General features: G+C 28.3%; 5 protein-coding genes across 10 annotated transcripts in view; 2 read left to right on the top strand and 3 right to left on the bottom strand.

Moving 5' to 3' along the window:
* LOC122534266 (probable phosphorylase b kinase regulatory subunit beta) overlaps nt 1–3,964 on the bottom strand; it is a 4,438-nt gene extending 474 nt beyond the window's left edge. Inside the window, exons 1-13 of one of the 3 annotated variants that reach the window (XM_043664737.1) lie at nt 3,739–3,964; nt 3,440–3,561; nt 3,243–3,361; nt 2,975–3,110; nt 2,683–2,890; nt 2,245–2,601; nt 1,981–2,178; nt 1,702–1,840; nt 1,332–1,612; nt 1,233–1,247; nt 460–690; nt 214–401; nt 38–153 (exon numbers count right to left, since the gene is read on the bottom strand). In XM_043664737.1, the coding sequence (XP_043520672.1) occupies nt 38–153; nt 214–401; nt 460–690; nt 1,233–1,247; nt 1,332–1,612; nt 1,702–1,840; nt 1,981–2,178; nt 2,245–2,601; nt 2,683–2,890; nt 2,975–3,110; nt 3,243–3,361; nt 3,440–3,471 (2,020 nt within the window). In that variant the 5' untranslated portion in view covers nt 3,472–3,561; nt 3,739–3,964. The other 2 variants (XM_043664738.1, XM_043664740.1) reach the window with 2 other exon arrangements.
* A 503-nt stretch (nt 3,965–4,467) lies between these two features.
* Nucleotides 4,468–7,477, top strand: LOC122534268 (arf-GAP domain and FG repeat-containing protein 1). Of its 2 annotated transcripts, none has more exons than XM_043664742.1 (6): nt 4,468–4,818; nt 5,869–6,401; nt 6,486–6,680; nt 6,756–6,932; nt 7,013–7,131; nt 7,211–7,477. In XM_043664742.1, the coding sequence occupies exons 1-6, from the start codon at nt 4,652–4,654 to the stop codon at nt 7,262–7,264; spliced, it is 1,245 nt and encodes a 414-aa protein (XP_043520677.1). In that variant the 5' UTR covers nt 4,468–4,651; the 3' UTR covers nt 7,265–7,477. The 2 variants fall into 2 exon arrangements, with proteins under 2 accessions (XP_043520677.1, XP_043520678.1); XM_043664743.1 differs by lacking the exon at nt 4,468–4,818 and adding an exon at nt 4,841–5,563.
* A 573-nt stretch (nt 7,478–8,050) lies between these two features.
* LOC122534269 (cytoplasmic protein NCK1) lies at nt 8,051–12,888 on the bottom strand. 3 transcript variants are annotated; one of them, XM_043664744.1, is made up of 4 exons: nt 12,487–12,886; nt 10,306–10,536; nt 8,786–9,723; nt 8,051–8,580 (listed from the first exon to the last, which is right to left on the bottom strand). In XM_043664744.1, exons 2-4 carry the CDS (start codon nt 10,322–10,324, stop codon nt 8,359–8,361), a joined length of 1,179 nt encoding a protein of 392 aa, XP_043520679.1. In that variant the 5' UTR covers nt 10,325–10,536; nt 12,487–12,886; the 3' UTR covers nt 8,051–8,358. The 3 variants fall into 3 exon arrangements, with proteins under 3 accessions (XP_043520679.1, XP_043520681.1, XP_043520680.1); XM_043664746.1 differs by lacking the exon at nt 12,487–12,886 and adding an exon at nt 12,164–12,299; XM_043664745.1 differs by lacking the exon at nt 10,306–10,536 and having other exon boundaries at nt 12,487–12,888.
* A 349-nt stretch (nt 12,889–13,237) lies between these two features.
* LOC122534267 (protein MLP1-like) lies at nt 13,238–15,445 on the top strand. The gene is made up of 3 exons (XM_043664741.1): nt 13,238–14,790; nt 14,865–14,924; nt 14,993–15,445. The coding sequence occupies exons 1-3, from the start codon at nt 13,609–13,611 to the stop codon at nt 15,239–15,241; spliced, it is 1,491 nt and encodes a 496-aa protein (XP_043520676.1). The 5' UTR covers nt 13,238–13,608; the 3' UTR covers nt 15,242–15,445.
* Nucleotides 15,446–17,219: 1,774 nt separating this feature from the next.
* Nucleotides 17,220–20,123, bottom strand: LOC122534270 (E3 ubiquitin-protein ligase RNF25). The gene is made up of 6 exons (XM_043664747.1): nt 19,936–20,123; nt 19,779–19,850; nt 19,122–19,362; nt 18,655–18,873; nt 18,260–18,571; nt 17,220–18,127 (listed from the first exon to the last, which is right to left on the bottom strand). Exons 1-6 carry the CDS (start codon nt 19,959–19,961, stop codon nt 17,948–17,950), a joined length of 1,050 nt encoding a protein of 349 aa, XP_043520682.1. The 5' UTR covers nt 19,962–20,123; the 3' UTR covers nt 17,220–17,947.
* Nucleotides 20,124–20,409: the final 286 nt, after the last annotated feature.

The following is a 20,409-nucleotide window of genomic DNA, read 5'->3' on the forward strand; positions in this document are numbered from 1 at the left end:
ATTATAAAATAAAAAATAATAAATAAATAATAATTACCAATACACGAAGATGAAATGAGATTCTGCAAACGACCAATTCGTACTTTTGTTTTATCACAATATCCTTTTTTTAACATAGCAAAAAGGTCAAGCATTTCTTTAAATTGTGGATCTCTAAAAAAAATTTTATTTATATGTATAATATCAAAGCTATTTTAATTTATAAATAAATACCTCATATGTTCTTCTCGTATTAAAAGGCACACAGTAGGTCGACCTGAAAGTCGCCAATATTTGCCTACAAACTGAAGTTCAGTTTTAATATCATCGATTAATAAAGCCATGTCTCTGTACAGATAAAACTCTGACACTTCAAATATTAAAGGATAACAGAGTACTGTCATACCACACACTCTATAAACCTACAAAAAATCATATTGAATTTTCTGTATCAATTTTTACTTTATGTATTCAACATACCTTGCTTGTACCTAAAGATCCAATTGGTCTTGCCGGTCGGCCTCGTAGATTTAATTTATTATTTACACCCAATTTTTCGTAAACTTTTACTAATTGTGTAGATGATAATATTTGTACAGGTTCCACTTCATGTGGCGTTTGTGTTTGTATACCATATGTTGCCATCATAGCTTGTAATCGCATGGATTCAGCAATAAGAACGATTTGTACTACAAGATCAGTATGAGTACCCTAATATAGAGAAATTTTATAATAGATCAATCATGCATTATTATAATATAATAAGAATGTTGAAATTATTACTGTAATACATTTTCACATTCCTTAATGCAATACAAGGACTAGAAGTTTTAGAACTAATTTGTCAATTAGATGATATAATATATAATGCATAAACTATGTGTTGTAAAGAGAAATATCAAGAAAAGGAAGAAGTAAGATAACAGAATCAAGCATCTTAAAAGAGGACTAAAATAACTCATGCCTTGATCCAAGCTCCATGCACTATTTAATTAAAAAAAATGTTCCTAATATTTATATTAATATGTTTATATAATAGACAACTATTATTTAACTAGTGATCTGGTATAAATTTGAGCAAATAAAAAACATTCAACACTACAATGTTTGATTATATGATTCAAGCATGTATTATTCATTTGTTTAATTTGAAAGCTTCAAATACATATATATTAATTAACATTATAAAGCTATCATCTGCAAATATTAAAAAAAATACTACAAAGTACTATGCTACAGTATCATTTACTTACAATACTCGGTTTAGCCTGCATGAAACAAACATGTACAAAATAATTTATTACAACTAATTAATTTAGTAAATATATTAACTAAACTATATTTGTACTTACTTGAAAAGCTGAATACCTTCCAGCTTTTCGTGGTCTATTGTACGAAGGAAGATAACGTCTAATTGGATCTAATTCATTAATATGTAATAAACCAGCAGTAAGTAGTTGAGCAATTATAAACATGGCTTGATTCCACAAATACATGGGTCCATGTTCCGTATCTGTAGAATTTTTTTGTCCTCTTCCTTCAGCACTTGCTACTCGATATGCACTACCAGGATCATTTCTTTCTAGTTCCAAAGTTTCCTCAGGTACATAGTAATACATAGGTATTACAGGATCTAAACAAAATATAATTAATTAAACAAAATATAACAGAATGTTATATATATATATATATATATACTAGTATTATCTTCTATTAACATACCTCCATTAATATCTTTGTATATCCGTTCTTTTAACAATTTTTGATATTCTTCCACTTGTTCTGGCAAGGTTTTAAAAACACCATCAATAATCATAAATATAAAAAATAATGGCCATTCACATTCTATATGATCAAATTCCTATAAGCAAAAAAAAACATTTTTTTTAATATTGTTCTATAATTACTAAAGAAAGTTAACGTAATTACATAGGAAAATTACAGATTCATTTAAGCACATTCCGAAAATAGTATATACTAACAATCAAATACATCAGAGACCTTGATTTCACCAGATTTGTAATATCGTCGATCTTTGTTTTCTATAACTGTTTTGTATCCATCTCTACCAAATCTTTTAAATCCATAAGTGCCTTTTAATCTTCGTATTATGTTAGCCTTCGTCTCGTTATATAATATTTCTTCGTGAGTAGCAAATGCAGGAAAAGATATTGTTGGTAGTAAAGCTGCATCTACACTCTATACAGTGTCATATATTAAAATTTAAATTATAATATGTTTTTACATAATATATGCATTTTTTACCTTAGAACTTGATTCTCTTGGAAGCATTNTTTCAAAAATGCTACGATTTCGATTGTGTGCATCAATGTCAACATATATGACTGACCAGGAAGCTCCTTTTTCTCCAAATAAATTGCACCCATTAATAGCTTCGAGAGCACTTTTGGCTATACCAATTGAACTTGCATGTATTTCAGGTGTACCGTCATTATATCTACTACCACGTTCCCACATGCCATAATCTGGTGTACGATATGCTCTTTCCACATAATACACCAGATTTTGTATAAACGCTACTTCATCTTGAGTATATATGATTTGCAAACCTGAAGAAATCATTTGTACTAAAAATATCAAATATAAGGAAACAATGTCAATCTATAAAAAATAAAAAAGTTGGTATAATAATTATTCTGAACCATTCAATCTTTATCATATTTCAATATCCATTGTAATTACTTGCAAATGATTGTAGTCAGCATCTTTAAAAATTTCATCACCAGTATCTAAAGAAAATTTACAATGCAATGCAAAGCGGTCGCACTGGTTGCGTTTAAATAACTCTATCCTTGGTGACTGTTTCACCCAACATTCTAAGATTCCACGCATGCATTTTACAGCTGATTGTCCAAGTTCATAAGACTTTCCACGATCATCATCTATACGCCTATAAAAAACATTAATTATATATAACATTCAATCCAAATTTAATTCAATACAATAATTCAATCTTAATTTAATCTTTTAATACCTGTATGCTTGATACAAACTCCATACAGCAGCAGCGCAATAAATACTTTCTCTTACACTTCCAACTACTTTATCGTTTGAAACTTGTGGAAAAAGACCCGTTATACAACTTTGATAGCGCAGTAATTGTCTTTTGACTGAAAATATAAACAACAAAGTAAAAGAAAATAAATATAAACAACAAAGTAAAGACTGAAAATATAAACAAAGAATATGTAACCTATATACTTTGTTGCTAAATAAAATAATATAAAAATGAATGTTCTTACCAATTCCATAATAGATGTCAAGTTGTCTGACTGTATCTTCATAATTTGATATCTTGAGAAACATGTCAATATCCAAATCAATGACACTGCCTTGCCGAGCATTTCTGCTGTGAGGAGGTCTACACGAGTAAAAGATTGATCATAATACTTGCATAAAAACAATTAAAAATTAGTTNGAAAAATTAAGAGAAATAAACCTTTTTGCGGGTGTCGCCGCGAGAGATGTCATATTCAGAGCAATCGAATCGTGGTTTTTTAACTTGATTTTGTTGTTTAGCAATCACATGACAATTGTTTCTATTAGCAGTTTCAATAGAATCTTTAAATGAAATATAATAAAACGTTCAATAAGCAATCAATTTTTTCAGTACAATAGAAATTAATTAACAACAATAGGACAATAACTGGAATAACGAAAGACCATTTTCTCTAATTTTCGTGCACGTATACGCGCATTAACCTTGACTGTGTTCTTTCGAATAGTTATTTTACTTACACTACAATCAAATCGTTTATACAATTGGTACGTGCGGGTTATTTACTATCTTTGATTTATAAATAGGTCAAAAGACAGCTGTAAATAGCTCTATTTCTAATCCATTTTAAACTTGTTCGAGATGGAAAACTTTTGAATTATGCAATTACATTTCATAATAGCATTTTACAATACTTTTTCCATCATTCTAGACAAAATCCATCGAAATAAAATACATTGAAAATTTAATACACAGGCTAACAAGTTGCAATTGAATTTTCGCGGTAATTATTTTAGTTTTTATCTATCATTAAATTACAAATAAAACATCTTTCTAATATATAGGATAATCAAAATATTTCATTTTTAAGCGAGCATAATGTTTATAATATATTTAAAATATATTAAACTTTTTTGCATATTATAATGACATGTTAAATTATATAGATTTTTCAAATCTCTTTCTTTATAAGATGACACCGCTGCCGATTCTATCATCTAAATTTAAAATACACAATCAAATATTTAGTATACTTGTATAATATACTACTGTAGCGATGATATCATTACGTGACATATATCAATTATTTCCTATTTGAATTTTATTGCGAGAAAAACAAAATCCATCTGCGAAGGAAACAAATGCAAAGAGTAAATTAATAAAATATTCTACTTTGAGAGAAAAAAAAAAAAAAAAAACACGACAAGCTTACATGAGAATGAGGACTGCGAACGAGTGAAAATCAACCATAAAAACGGAATTATTGCAAACATATTAGTCTGCGTTTCGTGTTTTCTCCGTGAAACATTTTTAGAATGTGTTACGGAACACGCGCGACTATCGTGACAGAAAATTGAGTCAGTTCCGCAAGCAGGGCGCGAGAGTTGTGTCTCTCCTTGTTCCGTTCGTGATCCTGAGGTGCGTTCTCCGTGTATGATGGCGTCCGCGAAAAGAAAGCAAGACGAGAAAAATTTGAAAATATTACGCGAGCTGGTCTCCCAACCTGGTAATAAAGAATGTTTCGACTGCCGTCAGCGAGGCCCAACTTACGTCAACATGACAATCGGTTCGTTCGTCTGTACCTCTTGTTCTGGTATGCTGTAAGTACTCATTACTTGTAAGAAGCCAATAAAGTGTACCAAGTTCTTCTCGCACGCAAAAAATGTGACGTAACTGTTATTTTACCTCATCGTATTTTATCATATTATAAATAGAACTGACCGAAATACACTTTACAGCTGTTTTGCATAATATTTCAGCGATCGAATAATTCTAATTTTCACTTCGGTGAATGTCATCATTTCAAATACAGGTTTCGGATCGGTTGTATGTGTCTCGCATTTAATCGAAAATGAAATGTACATATTTACTGTTTGCAGACTCTGTTGAAAACACGTACGATGAACATGCATTTTACTACGAACTTGATGAATAGTTGATCATGGATCTTTGTTAAGATGCTCGCATTTGCGGTCAGGAAGTTAATATGTACTATCGGTATCAGTGTTCTCTTTGTGCGTAGTAGTTGTTATCAAAGATCAAAATATGTTCTATTCATAAATAATATAGAGCATCGGTATCTATTTCCATGAAGTCTATAGTATAATTAATTTACAATTAGCTGACACTGAAAGTGGTGGTTAAATTGGGAAATATCATAAATGATAACAGAACGAATATTCCTTGTTTTTAAATCTTTTATCGGCTATTCATTTTGGTCTAAAATTATATAATTATATTCAATGTATATTACTTGTAAATTACATTATTGAAAGCTTCAACAAAATTTTAATATTTTTATCCGTATGCTAATTGTGATTATTCTACTACATTATTAAAATATCGGTAATTATTATATTTTTCCATAAGTAGAATGATGGAATCGTCATAATCAGAATTTTGTCAAAAAAAAAAGAATTTTATAGCAAAACTTTGTTAGTTAGAAGTGAAGTATTGATACAAAAAAAATATATTTTTTTATTATAAAATAATCTAATATTTGTATTATTAATGTATTAATGTAAATAAAAATTCTAGTAACTTTATCAATTAATATATGTAAGTTCAACTTAAGATTTTGCATAAATACAAATATTTAAATTTAAAATAGAAAAAAAATCTACATCAGTAATATTTTTTTTAAATTACAGACGGGGCTTGACACCACCACACAGAGTAAAATCTATTTCTATGGCAACATTTACTCAAGAGGAAATAGAATTTATAAAGGAACGTGGTAACGAATATTGCAAAAGAATATGGTTAGGCTTGATGAACCAAAATTCACCTCAGACTTTAGATACTAAAGATGAACAAAAGATGAAAGATTTAATGAGTGCAAAATATGAGCTTAAAAGATATTATTTGGATCCGTCCATGGCAAATCAAAATTCAAATCAAAAATCACAATCATCTAATCCAACCAACATTCCAAGGGTTCCACATTCTGGAACGTCTACTACATTATCTTCTACTACATCTACATCAGCTTCAAAAACAAATACTGTTGAATCAGTTAATTTTAATAATTTTTCGACAGATTTTGTAGCTGATTTCAGCAAAGTTCCTGATCCATTTATAACTACTACAATACCTGCAAATAAACTCAGTCAACCAATTGTACCTCAGCCATTTTTTGCCAATTTTGACAACAATCCCATTTTTAATAGTCAAAAAAATACAAGTAAAGTGAATCAATGTTTTATACTTTTATTTTTACAAGGTAATATAACATGATTTTTATATTAATAATTGATCTTTTATTTAGATATTGAATCCTCGAGTCCGTTCAGTCAGACTACAGGAAATTTGACTAATACAATGAATGCAAATGGTGCACACGTACCACCATCAGAAGATCGTTATGCGGCACTGAAGGACTTAGATTCTCTAATGAAGCAAATACAATTGAAAGATGATACTGCAACAGCATTAAATACATCCACCTGGAATGCTAATAATGGTATTTGCATGATCTATATGTATTATTAAATTTTTCATTTATTAAAATTAAGTTATTATATTGTTCTTTTCACAGCTTCAAATTCACTTTGGAGTGTAGGAAATCAAACTACAAATGTAATTTCAAATCCATTTGCAAGTGGTGATTTATGGCGACCATCAAATGTAGTTAATAATAATACACAATCAATTGATACATCTCTATATAATCCTATTAATCCTTTTAAACCAGTACAGTTTCCTATAAATAATGGTAAGTTCTTATTCAAATAATGTAAATTAAATTTAATATATTGAATATTCGAAATAAATTAAAAAATGTAAATATTTTAGATTCACAGTGGGTAGGTATTGGACCGTCTAGTAACAGAGATGTAATTCAGTTTAGTCAATTAATGACAAATAAAGTGTGGCAACCGACTCTTCCAGCATATCATGCAAATCCATTTATGGTATGAATTTAGTATTTTCATTTTAACTCTATGAATTTTATCCAAACAGAGATATATCTAAACATATAAGCGTTTTTAGGTTGGTTCTGGTGTGAGCAACATGACAAGAAATTCGAACAATCCTTTCTTATGATTAAATAAGCATAAGTTTTTAATGGAATTACGAACAAATAATATAGACCTAAAATATGTTTAGTTTAGGGCGATTGTTTATATACGTGACCTTATTGGCAATTAGTGCCATTAACTTTTATCTACAGGAGCACCAATCTCTTATATGATTAAATAATACTTTTATTTATGAATATAATATACACGTTAAATAAAGATTAATATTTGTTACCAATGTATTGTGCCTAGTAAAATCATCCCTTGATATATTTCAATTTAATTTGATTTTGTGTATCTTGCTATACATTATGTTTGTATATAAATTTTTTGTACAAATATAAAAATTTTTCTAGTCTTAATAACGTAATAAAATATGTAAATATATTTTAAATACTAGAAACAAGAATCTTTGTAATGTTTCCAAATTAAATTATATTTATTATTGTCCAGTATAGCAAAAAGATTCTTAATATTGAAAAATATATAGTAATAAATATTTACGTAATAAATAAAGGATTGAAAAAATACTACATTTTACCTGATGCACACTTAAATATAGTTTATTTAGTTAAAAATTTCTAATAAATACAAAATCACAAATGAACACTTAGTCTTTGTCATAATTCAATACCAATAGATTCAGAGTAGAGATCCACTTAACCGGTCATAATTGCATGATAATTAACCGTTATTTGATCATTACACTTGCAGTCTACATTACGTGTAGTTGTAAATATATTATTAATTGTAATAACATGGTCGATCGTGTTTTACAATTACATATGGATATAAAGAGAAGCCTTGTGTGTCAACTAGTCAATTGTCATATAGCTGCCGTACAAATGTTTTTTTTTTTTCCTCTTAGCTTTGTTTGCTAAATAGTATGGAAGCTCCAATTAATGATAAGAATTGTTGGTGGTAATTACTTAGAATAATAAATTATTTATCAGTGTAAATGGACAAACAATCAAGAAACACTAATATATGAGTTCACCAATTATATTAATTGTTATGTATAAACATACGAGATGTGTGATATTGATATTACTAGGCAGGCATTACGTATCTCAAAGATACATTTCAAAGCGCATGGACCGTTTCATGGCACGAATTCACCTAGCAACCATTACTACTGGGGTTGCCTTTTGGCAATGGGCGCACCAAGTACAATTTCTCACCCTGCTTGTTAGTATAAATAGGCGCTCGTTGATAATGGTCTACCAATTGGTCTAATGTATGAAATTTCCTTTGACCAATGCAATATAACGCTCCTTCCACGTGTACCCTAAAATGTTTGTTACGTCCTGGAGCCTTCAAGGAAACTGAATAATCTCCCACCTAAATATTATAATATTTATATTTAATGTACAGTACAATAATTTACTATAATTACGTAATAACAAATATTTTACTATATTTAAAAATTTATTGATGATATATATATTATTTGTTATTATTTGTTATTCAATAAGATCATATTTTAAATAAACTAATTTAGATATATAAAAACTGTAGTAATTAAATTAACTTTATCTATACTTACATTAGTTTCACTATCTCTAATTAAAAAGTCACCATCATGACCATGTTGATTCAATAATGTGTCACATTGCGAACGTGAAATACTACCATAGTACCAAGGTTTCCCAACAAGATGTGGTCTATCACCAGGGTCTGGCCTTCTTTCAAGGGAGTCTCCTGTACTAATCTCACTACTTGTCATTCCTCTTTCGCGATATGGTTGTGTCAAATATTCACTCAGTTCTTGAAGATAATTACGGGGCACTAGACCTATTTGACCTTGACTGTTTCTTGCTTTATACCATTCAGGATCTGCTGGTGGACGGTCAAGGATTTCCAAGCGATCACCTTTTTCGAACGATAATTCTTGATCATTATTGGAAGAAAATGAATAAAGTGCAACAACAATATCAAGAACATTTTCTGCCATTGCATATGTATGAAGAGTATCATCTGCATCTCCTTCTTCGTGAGTATAATTTGATGGGAACCATCCTGCTTGTGTACCACTTTGACCTCTCCACCAACCATCATTACTTTTTTCTAATATTAAGATTCTAGTGCCTTTGACGAGTGATAGTTCATCCGCTTGTTGTGCTTGATAATTGTACTTGACAACTGCTGTGCCTATTGCTTCACTTGGATCAGCAGGCAAGCGTCTAGCCATAATAGGAGATTCTACAGCTCTGGATGGTGAATTACTGGATGGTAGAGTTTTTGAGCCAGAACCTTTCTTGACTTTCTTTTTAATACTGTCAAAAAGAGATGGTTTTTCTTTCTTGACATAGTTACTTGGCACATAGCCAGCTTGGCCTCTTGCACTTTGTACTCTCCACCAATGTTTAGAATCATCGAGAAGCAAGTATCGTTCATTTTTCCGTAAATCTAGCTCCTGAGCACCTTGTGCCCCATAGTCGTATTTGGCGACAACATAACATACGTCGTCCTGACTTGTCTTGCCTGAAAATTGTTACAATAATATTTTTTTAAAATATTGCATATTTTTAATTAGAATATAAAAATTTCATTATAACAACCTTAAGTTTCAAATTTAACGTTATTGTAATAAGAAGCTTTTAGAAAAATCAGATCATGAGATTAAAATTTGGATATATATTTTAGTATTTAGGTATAAAAATTAAATTAAAAAAACATATCTCATTTTTATATATATAATTTAGTAATGTTTATTAATAATAATAATAAAACAACAACAGTTGAGTAAGAAAACAATTGATACAAAAAATAAGATATCTAATATATACAAAATCTACTATATTAATTAATTCTTAAATCACAGAATTAAACTTTGGATAAAATATTTAGGAAAATATAACATAAAACCTAAAATAAAAAATACATTTATATTTACAATTTATTTAGAGATATTCTGCTTTCTATATACTTTTAAATATATATAGAATATACATATAGAGATGTAGTTCAAAGACTTATCAATCAATTCTTTCCTGATAAATTATACTGATATAGGCATTTAAACAAATTTACATACAAAGCAAAGCATACAAGAATAAAACGTACCATGCTTCATGGCTGCCATGTGCGAAAACAGATATATACGTCTGACTGTGGCGTGAGTAGCTGCTACTCACACACTATTTGCATAAATGTTAAGTCTGCTTGTTCTGTGTTGGCGGCGTGAGTGCAGCAGGCATTCATTCTTTAGCTTTGTTTAGTGTTGATATACCTGCTGATTTCTTTGCTCAGAGTCCATGGTTCTCAAGGGTAGGGCAAGCAAGTGCATTACCAACACTTTAGGAAAAATAAAATGATCATTAACTTGACATCATATATATTGCAAAATACAATATTTTGATATATCATCAAAAAAATATTATATTGCACTTTTACTTATTTTTATTGTAAATTCACTTAAAGTATAACAGATTTATCAGAGAAAATATCATTTCTTTTTAAAGAGAAAACATTTATTTATACAACAACAAATTGAACATTATTTTATATTATTTTCATAATTTTTTTAATATAACTAACAATTGTTAAATTAAACATTCTTGATATATATTTTATAATTAATATAATATATATAATTATATATAATATAAACACATGTAATTATTATAAATGATTTAAAATTATTATATCATTTTCATGTGTACTCAATGATATGTAAAATACAAACTAAATTATATATAAAGAACAGAAGTTACATGCAATTATTTTGTTTAATAAAGTCTACTTTACTTTTTATATACAAAATTTATAAAACTATCGATTTCAAAATTAATAAAAACAGTTTAACATTATTAATGCAATATTATTTCGCAATGTTAACGTATTTCTAGAAGTTGATCCTTTGCATGAATGAAATGATATTACAATATACAGTTTAAAAATAATAAAAATCAATTTAAAATTAAAACTTTTCTAAGTAAAATATATTCAAAATATATATTAAATTATTAATACTAAAAGTTATACATTAATATAAAATTTATTTAAAAAAGAACAAAAATAGTGAAACATTTTTTCAGTACAGATTAATAATCAGAACACTAAACATTCATGCTAACTACAATGTACTATAAAATAAAATTGTCTAAAAAAATACACAAAATATTGCATTATTAAAAGATTTTTTTTAAAGATAAAGAAAACATATGATGCAGAAGATCAAAGTTAAATTAAAAAAGAAAAGAAGACAAAAAATAAAAATATCTATAAAAGAGACACTGCAAAATTATTAGAAAATATCCTATTTCAAGAGAAAAATATACAGATGAAGCTTATATAAAAAGATTGAATAATAAACAAAGATAATGCTTAACTATAGCTTTGTATATTATGAAATCTGATATGTTATAAGTAGATTGCAGATATTTGTGCAAACAGAAAATTAATAATAAAACTGTGGATTTTGTTTTCAGATAATTTAGCACACGTTTTGCATATTTATTTTAAACATATCAAGTTAATATATGCCAAATGTATTTTATAAAACTTTCTATCTATATTACAAACTGCTGAAAGATGATTTTAAAAGATGACCGAAGTTATTGAGAAACCATAAATAAAAGTCAACATCATTGGAGTAAATTTGTATACGTCTCGTTACACGTCGTGTCATGTCAAACAACAAATATATATCGAATTGTAAATTAATTTTTATCAATTAACTATATGCTTTAAATTATAGTTAGCAACGATTCCATTATTACATATTTTCAATATACTTGTCATATATTTCACATATTCCTCGAACACACATTTTATATCTCGTATTTTCATATTTCGTATAGTTTGTCTGCATATTCCAATATGCGTGAGACGTATAAATATCTGCAGTCTAGTTATAACCGGCAGTGATTTGTTAAAACACGCAAATAATCGCCTCCTAGTCGTTGAAATATTTACATACGCAATATAGAACGCGTATACACGAGAGAATTGTGACAATTCTTTCTCTCGATCCCCCTCGCGCAAACCTTGGACGAGAATGTGGTAACTTTCGAAGCACAGTATATAGAAGTATCGTTCATTGCCTTCTTGCCTACCATACTACAAAAGCAATGTAGAAGCGTGTTGGATGCAAAGGGGCAACAACTAGCACGAGACTATCCCGGACTTAGCCGTTCGTTTCTTCTTTTTTTTTTTTTTTCTCTTTTGTTACTCGTGAGATATCACAACACAATTTATCAGTTCGTCATCGAGGAGAGATAATAAATGAATGTGTCAGCTTACCGATTTTTAAACTTGACATATTCCTGCATGCAAGCTTCGAAATTTTACGTCGTTATACAGCTTGTTTTCCCCCACCCCGGCACGCATCCATGAACGGGAGCGACTAGAGCGTATAGGGGATTGAGTCTTTATGGGGAATCGGGTCGAACGAAGAGGGACTTGGAAATTAGGGAAAGACAAGACGAATCGTAGAGAACTCCATCCACTGAAGGGGCTTTCGTCACAGTTACGCCGTCCATAAGCATCAAACACGAAAATATGACAACACCTTTCGTCCACAGTCTTTAATTCTCACAAGCCCGTAGAACGCGTAGGTAAGGCCCTCGTGTGCGGATATTACAGTATCTTTCGCTTGTTTATTCTTAGATTCATTTATACGACCCCTCCCGCAAAAAGAACAGACCCACCCTTAATCCAAAGACGTTGAACGACCATGCGCGCTACTCAGATTATCGTCTCTGCGAAATTGTATCCGAAACGATGCTAGCGCCGTGATACGAATAATATAATGTCTTGACATGTCCTCGCTTGTGCGAATCGATAGGTTACGTTTTGCGATTTCTTATTACTTTTATTCACGTTGCTTTCACTACGACACGTAGCCGCGAACTTTTCAATAAGTTCAAAGTCAAAAATTTCATCGACTAAAGTTACTTTTCGGTTTAATTTTTCGTAACGAGGTCCTGCAACGCTACAATTTTTTTATCGTAAAGTTCATTCTCATGAAGTAGTCACGTCACTTTCACAAAACTGTGTAAATTCACTTTTAACGCGAGCAAGTGCTCGTTTAAGTGCAGATTGCGTGCGATGCACACGCAAAATACGAAGTAACATTTAATTATACCACGGGTGATGTACATAATTTGTAATTGACACATGTCATGCCCAGTGTGTTTTCGTATTAACGTAATAATAAAAGAATTAGAAATTTTATGAACGTAAAGTATGTGTAATATATATATTTTGTCAGACTGAAAAACGTCATGAAACTGGCAGTACCGTATCTACATATGCGGACGTTGTAAAATTGACTTATAACCTACTTGTAATATGTTGCATTTATCAAGAGAGAATTTTGGGAAATTGCATTATTCACGTTAAATTGCTGTATAATTCAGAACAATGGACAACTTATCTGATTCACTCAAAGGAGAATTGGATTCTGTTACGTCGACAGATTCTCTGCAATTAATAACCGACGAATTCCACATTAGACATTTATCAACGCCGGACGTTTCGAACATAGAGTTATCGAAGCGTGTTGCATTGCTGGAGTTGGAGAACGAACGGCTTCGAATAGATTTAGAGAACATGCGTATTGAACTTAATGCCAGAATTGCAGCCAACGAAGGACTCAAGGGCAAAATAACGGAACTGTACGTAGAAATGCAGCTGGTCGTTCAGGAGAAACAGAAATTACAAAATACACTGACAGACGTAAGAAATCATTTAGATGCATCGGAAGCATCTGTGAAATGGTACAAATCTCAAGTGTACGACCTACAAGCGAGCAAAAAAACTTTGCAGTTGGAAATTGATACTTATCAAAGAATTCTGCAGCGAAGACAGCAAACGATAGCAAGTATAAATGCCAGGTACAAGCAATTGAACATAGATTATATGGAACTTCTTCAAAAACATCAAAAAGAGAAGCAAGATTTAGAATGCGAAGTACAAAATTTAAAGACGCAAAATCAGTCGAATAGTATTTCAGAACCTTTGGATGTCAGTACATCCAGTTCTCCAGATGTCTCCACGAAATTAGAATTAACGGAAGATGAACTAAGAGGTACGAGAACGGAGTTGAAAACATTGGAAAAACGACTGTTAAGCAATGAAGTTTCCAAAGCATTGATGGAAAACGCTTTGGCTAAGCAACGTATATTGATTGCAACTATGGAAGAGAATATACAGAAATGTGAAACTGAAAAGAATCAAACTGCTGATACATTACGTAAGACGCAACTTGAAATTCAAAAGTTGAAATCTGAGAATGAAACATTGCAGACTACTCTGTTTTCTTCCAAGCAGGAACAAAGTCAGATAGAAGATGCAATCTTCCAGTTGCGGTTACAGTTAACTAAAATGATTGCACAGTACAAACTTTTGAAATCAAAAAATGTGGAAGCAGAAGAAAAATTGAATTCCATGCAAGATGTAATGAATGAAAATAAACATTTAAAGACATTATCATATGAAGCCAATACTGCTTTAATCAGAAAACTTCGACAAGAAAAACGAAAAGTTAAAAATCTACAAAATAAACTTCATGGAATTCAAATAAAGGGTCATTTAACCACTATGGTATAAAATGTTTAGAAATAAAAAAGTTTAGCATGGAAAAATTATATCATCAAATTGTAATTATTTTGTTTCAGAAAAATAAAGTGGAAATTTCTTTACATGAGTGTCTAAAACAGGTTTTAACGAGAAATAAAGTAAGTTTTACTATAAATTATTTTTTTATCTCTTTTAATTCAATATTAAAACTGTTTTTATTTCGCAGGATTTAAAAGATCAATTGAAGGCACTAGCAAAAAATTCAGATGAAAGTATTGATGAAGGATATGGTGACAACAGTATTGTTAGTTCTGTTTCTATAGACATTCCATCACCGAAATCCATCAATCCAGTATTATTAAATGCAGCTTCTAATATTTTGCTGCAATGTAAGGATCTATTTAAACCAATACACACAGAACTTGAACAATTGAAATTAAAACTTAATAAAGTAAAGGAACAATGCAATACATAGTATTTAATTATCTTTTAAGTTATTAATTATTTTAATCATTTAATAATTCTATTGTAAATTATTTTATTATATAACCATCAAAGGAGGTGGCTGGCAAAGTTAATTAAATTGTAAATATATTAAATTATTATTATTCTTATAAATTGACTGTTACAATTGTTCTAAGTTGAAAATTAATTGTATAAATGTTTTATCAAAATTAACAAGTTGTATATCTCTAAAATAAAAATATTGTTCTATAATTTTAAATAAAAAAAGAATTGTTTTACTGTTAGTAGATTGTATTAATTTAAAACTAATTCAAAATTGAAACAAAAATATAGATGTATTACATACATATCTATAATTTATTATATTCACAATTTTAGATGTTATGGGTGAATTTTTTTTAAATGATTGTAAATAGAAGAACCATAAATTTAGTTTTGTAAATATTAATTCTATTATAACTTAATTTCCAGGTAATATCCCTTGCAAATTTCTTATGAGTTGTATATATAATAGTTCTATAGATATTATTAAAATATATTTTATATGTTCTTTTTAGTAAATAACAATTGTAATGAAATGATAGTTTTTTAAATAAAAAAATTAAAGATATAAAAAATAAATATAAAAAAAATTATTTTGAGAATATTTGTAATGTGATATATAATACACTATAAATGTTGCTATATTCATTTTATTTTTAATTGACCATACATTACAATTTTATTCATGGAAAAATTCCTTCGCTTATTGCATTTAGTATTTGTTTAATATTAGTGCAATTTATATATAAAACATTTTTCCACTGAATATTTTTATTACATTGGTAAAAAACAAATACCAAGATTACAAAGATTTTATAATTATAAATAGATACTGAATTCTCAATTTTTAATTTTTTGCATAAATATTTATGTACATGTTTATAAAATAAGCGTAGCGGAAATTATTAAAATATTTTTCTTTTCTCAAAAATATCACAGATAAATATAATATCAATATAAAGAAAATAAAGTTTTGCTTTAAATGTATTTATGAACTAAATATAAGTTCTTTGGTACATACAAATAAATATTATATAAAATAAATACGAAAATAAGAAAACATTCTTTCGTGCTGATTTTAAAAATATATTTAATTTATTTTAGCTTTTCATCTACTTTAAAAGAATGCTATTTAATATTATGAAAATTTTATTGTAATCAAGTTAAAAGATTTCTTTTAAAAGTAACTAGTATTAGAAAAAGTATTTGTATATATAAAACATAATATAAGAAGCAAATAATTATTTAATACATAGATTATAATTTCTAATCAAAGTTTGTTCATTTTTGTTGAAACAAATTGAAAATAAAAATATTTTATATTAATTTGGAGTATATTACTTTATATCATTTAAAATATAATTTATAAAAGGTACGTAACGTTACTGCTTTATGTTGTGTTTTGTTTAAAAAAAAATGGATACAAAAAATTTATATAGTTATAAATGTTTAACTATTTTATCATTTACAAAAGCATTTTCTATTCTATTTTTAAAGATCATAATAGCGCTAACGGTATATAATTAATGTCAAATTTATTATTACTTTAAAAAAATCGGATTATTATAATAAAAATAATATATTAATTTATTTGAATTGGAATGATCTAATGTTTTAATCTAAATTTTTTCTTATTTTATGTCATTATCTTTTTATAAATATCACAATTACAAGGAAGATTTTTACATATTAATAGAACCTTTTGCACACACAACAAAGAAATATTTACAATAAATCTCTCTTTAACATTTTAAAATAAAATAAAGAAGACAAAATAAATTACAAAAAAGCAAGGACTTACACATATTTTTTCAATACGAAATATATTACATAATTGTAGAAAATATTTTGCATTAAAAACATACTACTGATGTGCAGTGTTGTTCACATTATTTTTTGAACGGTATCTTTCAGAAGTAGTGGTTAATTCATGCATTAAACCAAAGTTCTCAACTCTTGAAAGGTATATTTCATATGATAAATTTGATATATAATAGCATTACATACTTTTTCTAAAGATTTACATTGCTTCTGAATATATGCATAGAGCAAGAATTAAATTTTTAATTTCTTTAAAGGAATAAACAAATATCTGTTTAAACACTGACCCATGTTTGCTCTGTTATATAGCACGATCTATATTATTAATATATTTTTGCACAGAAATGAGTATTATAAATTGTAAAATTTATTTAAAAATGATTAATTTGAAAGTGATACCTATTACTTTTGTGCTCCAAGAGCATAAATTTTAAATAACTGGTATAAAATATTTTTTGTATAAGATTTTGATTGTATGTTTTTCCTTTCTTTTGTTTTCTTGTAATATGTTATAGTATTTATAGCTTTGTAGTTTGTATACATATTTGTATAAAAGAAAAAAGAAAAAAAAAGGAAAACATTAACTTTTTATGATTGTAGATCGTTTAAAAGAGCACCATGGCTTCAGTCTACACAGACAGTCCTTGGAAGTTTCAACATATCCCATTTTAAACATTACAACGGGAATGTTGCTGAACAACAAAACCTATAATTTTAGTATATAAAAGTAATTTGAAATTAAACAGTTATTATATAATACACACATAATTATGCTACTAATGCTATTCATATTATTGTATATATTTAGCAAAATAGGAGACCAGACAGTAAATAGTTTATCTCGAACCCATTGTCATCTGGGAGTAGATTCCGTCTGCCTAACTCTGTCAAATTGACGACGATAATGAGCTCGTCCGCGACCTCTATTTCGATGACCATGGTTATTATGGCCATGATAATTATGATGTAGTTGTCTTGATTGATAGTGAGCATGATTCTGTGTCTGTGAAGATTGTTTTGATTGTGGCATTTGCTAGAGAAAATATTTTATCGTTAAAATATTAAAACTAAAAATATAAAATTACGAATTACAAGTTGTAAAATTTATATATATTGATAGCTAAATTAACACGTAAAACAACTTGTAAAAATTACATAAACATACCATATGATTAACAGGTTGCATATTTTGGTTTGAATAAGCATTTAAACTGGTTCCTGGAGGATTGGGTCCGTCAGTAGTCGCGCCAGGCTCATCTTCTGTTCTAACCAATGTTTTTACACCTTCAGCTTCTAAATCAATTATACCACCCCTTTGTTGTTGCCTCAAAAACAATGCTGCCATTTGTTTTTGTAATTCTCTCAGCTCTGTAGTTACTGAAAAATCGATAGCAGCTTCAACATCAATTGGAGGAGGAGCAGACCATAAACTTTCTACATCGCAATTGATGGACTCTCTGCACACAGGACATATGGCCTAAAAAAAATATTATATTTAATGGTAACTAAGATTATTAGAAATATATTTAGTTTCAAATTCATAATTAAATGATAGTATACCTGGAATTTATTGGTAGCATCTTGCTGCCATTGTGGCAATTTTTCTTGTTCTTCTCTATAATATCGTTCTGCAGCAGCAATGTGTGCTGCTAAGCAATGTGAATGAAAGTAATGATAACATTCAGTTTTTGTAAATTCATCTCCTTCCCGAAAACCATACAAACATATGGCACATTGATCCGTTGGAAGATTACTTCTCGTAAGGTGTTCTCTTATTAACTGTTGTAATAATATCACTTTAATAATAGCGAATAAAATAACAGAATAACATAATATCTATAATAAGCCATAAATATAAGAAATTCTGAAGTAACTAAAATACATTCAGCAATAGTATAATAAAATTTAAACACATTTCTTATACATACATTTTACATAAGCTTAATGTATATTTTAACATATTTTATTATTTTCAAGTATATTAATTATAATCTTTTACAAAGATAAACCTTAAATATGATACATACCTCAATGAGTTCAAACATAACTGGTTGACCTATGAAATCCTTACACTTTGCTTCTGCATCTGATTGCATGAGCCTCACTGTGTTCTCATCTAAACCTCTGGGATTTCTGAGACTAATAGTAGGTGATATATCAGGATATCCAACAGGCAACTGAACAATCAGTGTTACACAAACATATTGAGACTGTGAATCTTCACCAGTTGAAGGAAACAATACAGTTTCAATACATTCTGGTTCGCCTCTAGAAAAATACAAATATAACACATTTATAAAAAGGCAAATTATGAATATATATATATATATATTTACCATTAATAAATACAAGTAAATCATGAAGTGAAAAATATCAGATTTTTTGCTTCATAATTTACATTGTAATTGTTGTATAATATTGTTTTTTAAATTCACATATCATAAAAAAGATAAATATTTATGATTATTTTTTATTTCATAATATAAAAATTGATTTTTCTTCAAATAAATATAAATAATTTAAATGTCAAATTCAATACTACTTCATTGACGGAAACACATATTTTCATTACAGATAACATTTTCTAACAATAAATAATCTGTAATTAAAAGTTTCAAAATGACAATTGATTTAATTCATTTATTAGGTTACAAACATTAAATACTCTAAAGAAAATAACTTACCTGTCATTTTCCTTTATGTTTAATTCATCGTCAAGCAAAATCGCTTTCAATGCTGCAATTTCATCCGTTACTCTGCAAAATATTTATAACATACAGTGCAAAAAAATGGAATATTCGTCGAAAATACATTTAACGTAAGGCCTTGTTCAAAAATTACCTTTCATCTATTACTGCCTCTGACATTGTCCCTAAAGTATATAATAATATATCTCGCTCTTGTGAAAATTAGTTCGAATTCAATAGCAGAATTTTTTTTCAGTCTTCGACGATTACAGGACTCTCGATAAGCGTCAATGTGCGTCAATATTGAAAGCCTTCTGCTACTATTACTGCTACCAACTGGATCGCTTCAGAATTATTAGTAACATATTACTACATTACTAAGAAAAATTTCACCAAAGAAAGAATAATTTAATTTTTTAGTGAAATAAATGAAAAAATTTATTAAATGCATTTGCTTCTTTTGTATATCTTCAATATAACAATATACAATAACAAGTAATTTACCTAGTGTATTAGAATATATCATAATGAAATTTTTTGTTTAGTAATTTCAATTAAGTTGATGAAATTTTGTTAAAATAAACTCACTATTATTTATAAGTAAATAAACCTAAAGATAAATTTTTCT

This window comes from Frieseomelitta varia, unplaced genomic scaffold (genome assembly GCF_011392965.1).
Source record: "Frieseomelitta varia isolate USP_RPSP 00005682 unplaced genomic scaffold, Fvar_1.2 scaffold_580, whole genome shotgun sequence".
Lineage (NCBI taxonomy): Eukaryota > Metazoa > Arthropoda > Insecta > Hymenoptera > Apidae > Frieseomelitta > Frieseomelitta varia.

What these genes read in the sequence shown, in the direction of transcription:
- LOC122534267 (XM_043664741.1), top strand. Translation starts at nt 13,609, where the DNA reads ATGGACAACTTATCTGATTCACTCAAAGGAGAATTGGATTCTGTTACG. An exon ending in AGGGTCATTTAACCACTATG is followed by an intron (nt 14,791 to 14,864) that starts GTATAAAATGTT and finishes ATTTTGTTTCAG; the next exon opens with AAAAATAAAGTGGAAATTTC. An exon ending in AGGTTTTAACGAGAAATAAA is followed by an intron (nt 14,925 to 14,992) that starts GTAAGTTTTACT and finishes TTTATTTCGCAG; the next exon opens with GATTTAAAAGATCAATTGAA.
- LOC122534268 (XM_043664742.1), top strand. Translation starts at nt 4,652, where the DNA reads ATGATGGCGTCCGCGAAAAGAAAGCAAGACGAGAAAAATTTGAAAATA. An exon ending in CACCTGGAATGCTAATAATG is followed by an intron (nt 6,681 to 6,755) that starts GTATTTGCATGA and finishes TTCTTTTCACAG; the next exon opens with CTTCAAATTCACTTTGGAGT. An exon ending in ATCATGCAAATCCATTTATG is followed by an intron (nt 7,132 to 7,210) that starts GTATGAATTTAG and finishes AAGCGTTTTTAG; the next exon opens with GTTGGTTCTGGTGTGAGCAA.
- LOC122534270 (XM_043664747.1), bottom strand. Translation starts at nt 19,961, where the DNA reads ATGTCAGAGGCAGTAATAGATGAAAG. An exon ending in AACATAAAGGAAAATGACAG is followed by an intron (nt 19,363 to 19,778) that starts GTAAGTTATTTT and finishes GTATTTTTCTAG; the next exon opens with AGGCGAACCAGAATGTATTG. An exon ending in TTATGTTTGAACTCATTGAG is followed by an intron (nt 18,874 to 19,121) that starts GTATGTATCATA and finishes TTATTACAACAG; the next exon opens with TTAATAAGAGAACACCTTAC.
- LOC122534269 (XM_043664745.1), bottom strand. An exon ending in TTAGAGATAGTGAAACTAAT is followed by an intron (nt 8,581 to 8,785) that starts GTAAGTATAGAT and finishes TATAATATTTAG; the next exon opens with GTGGGAGATTATTCAGTTTC.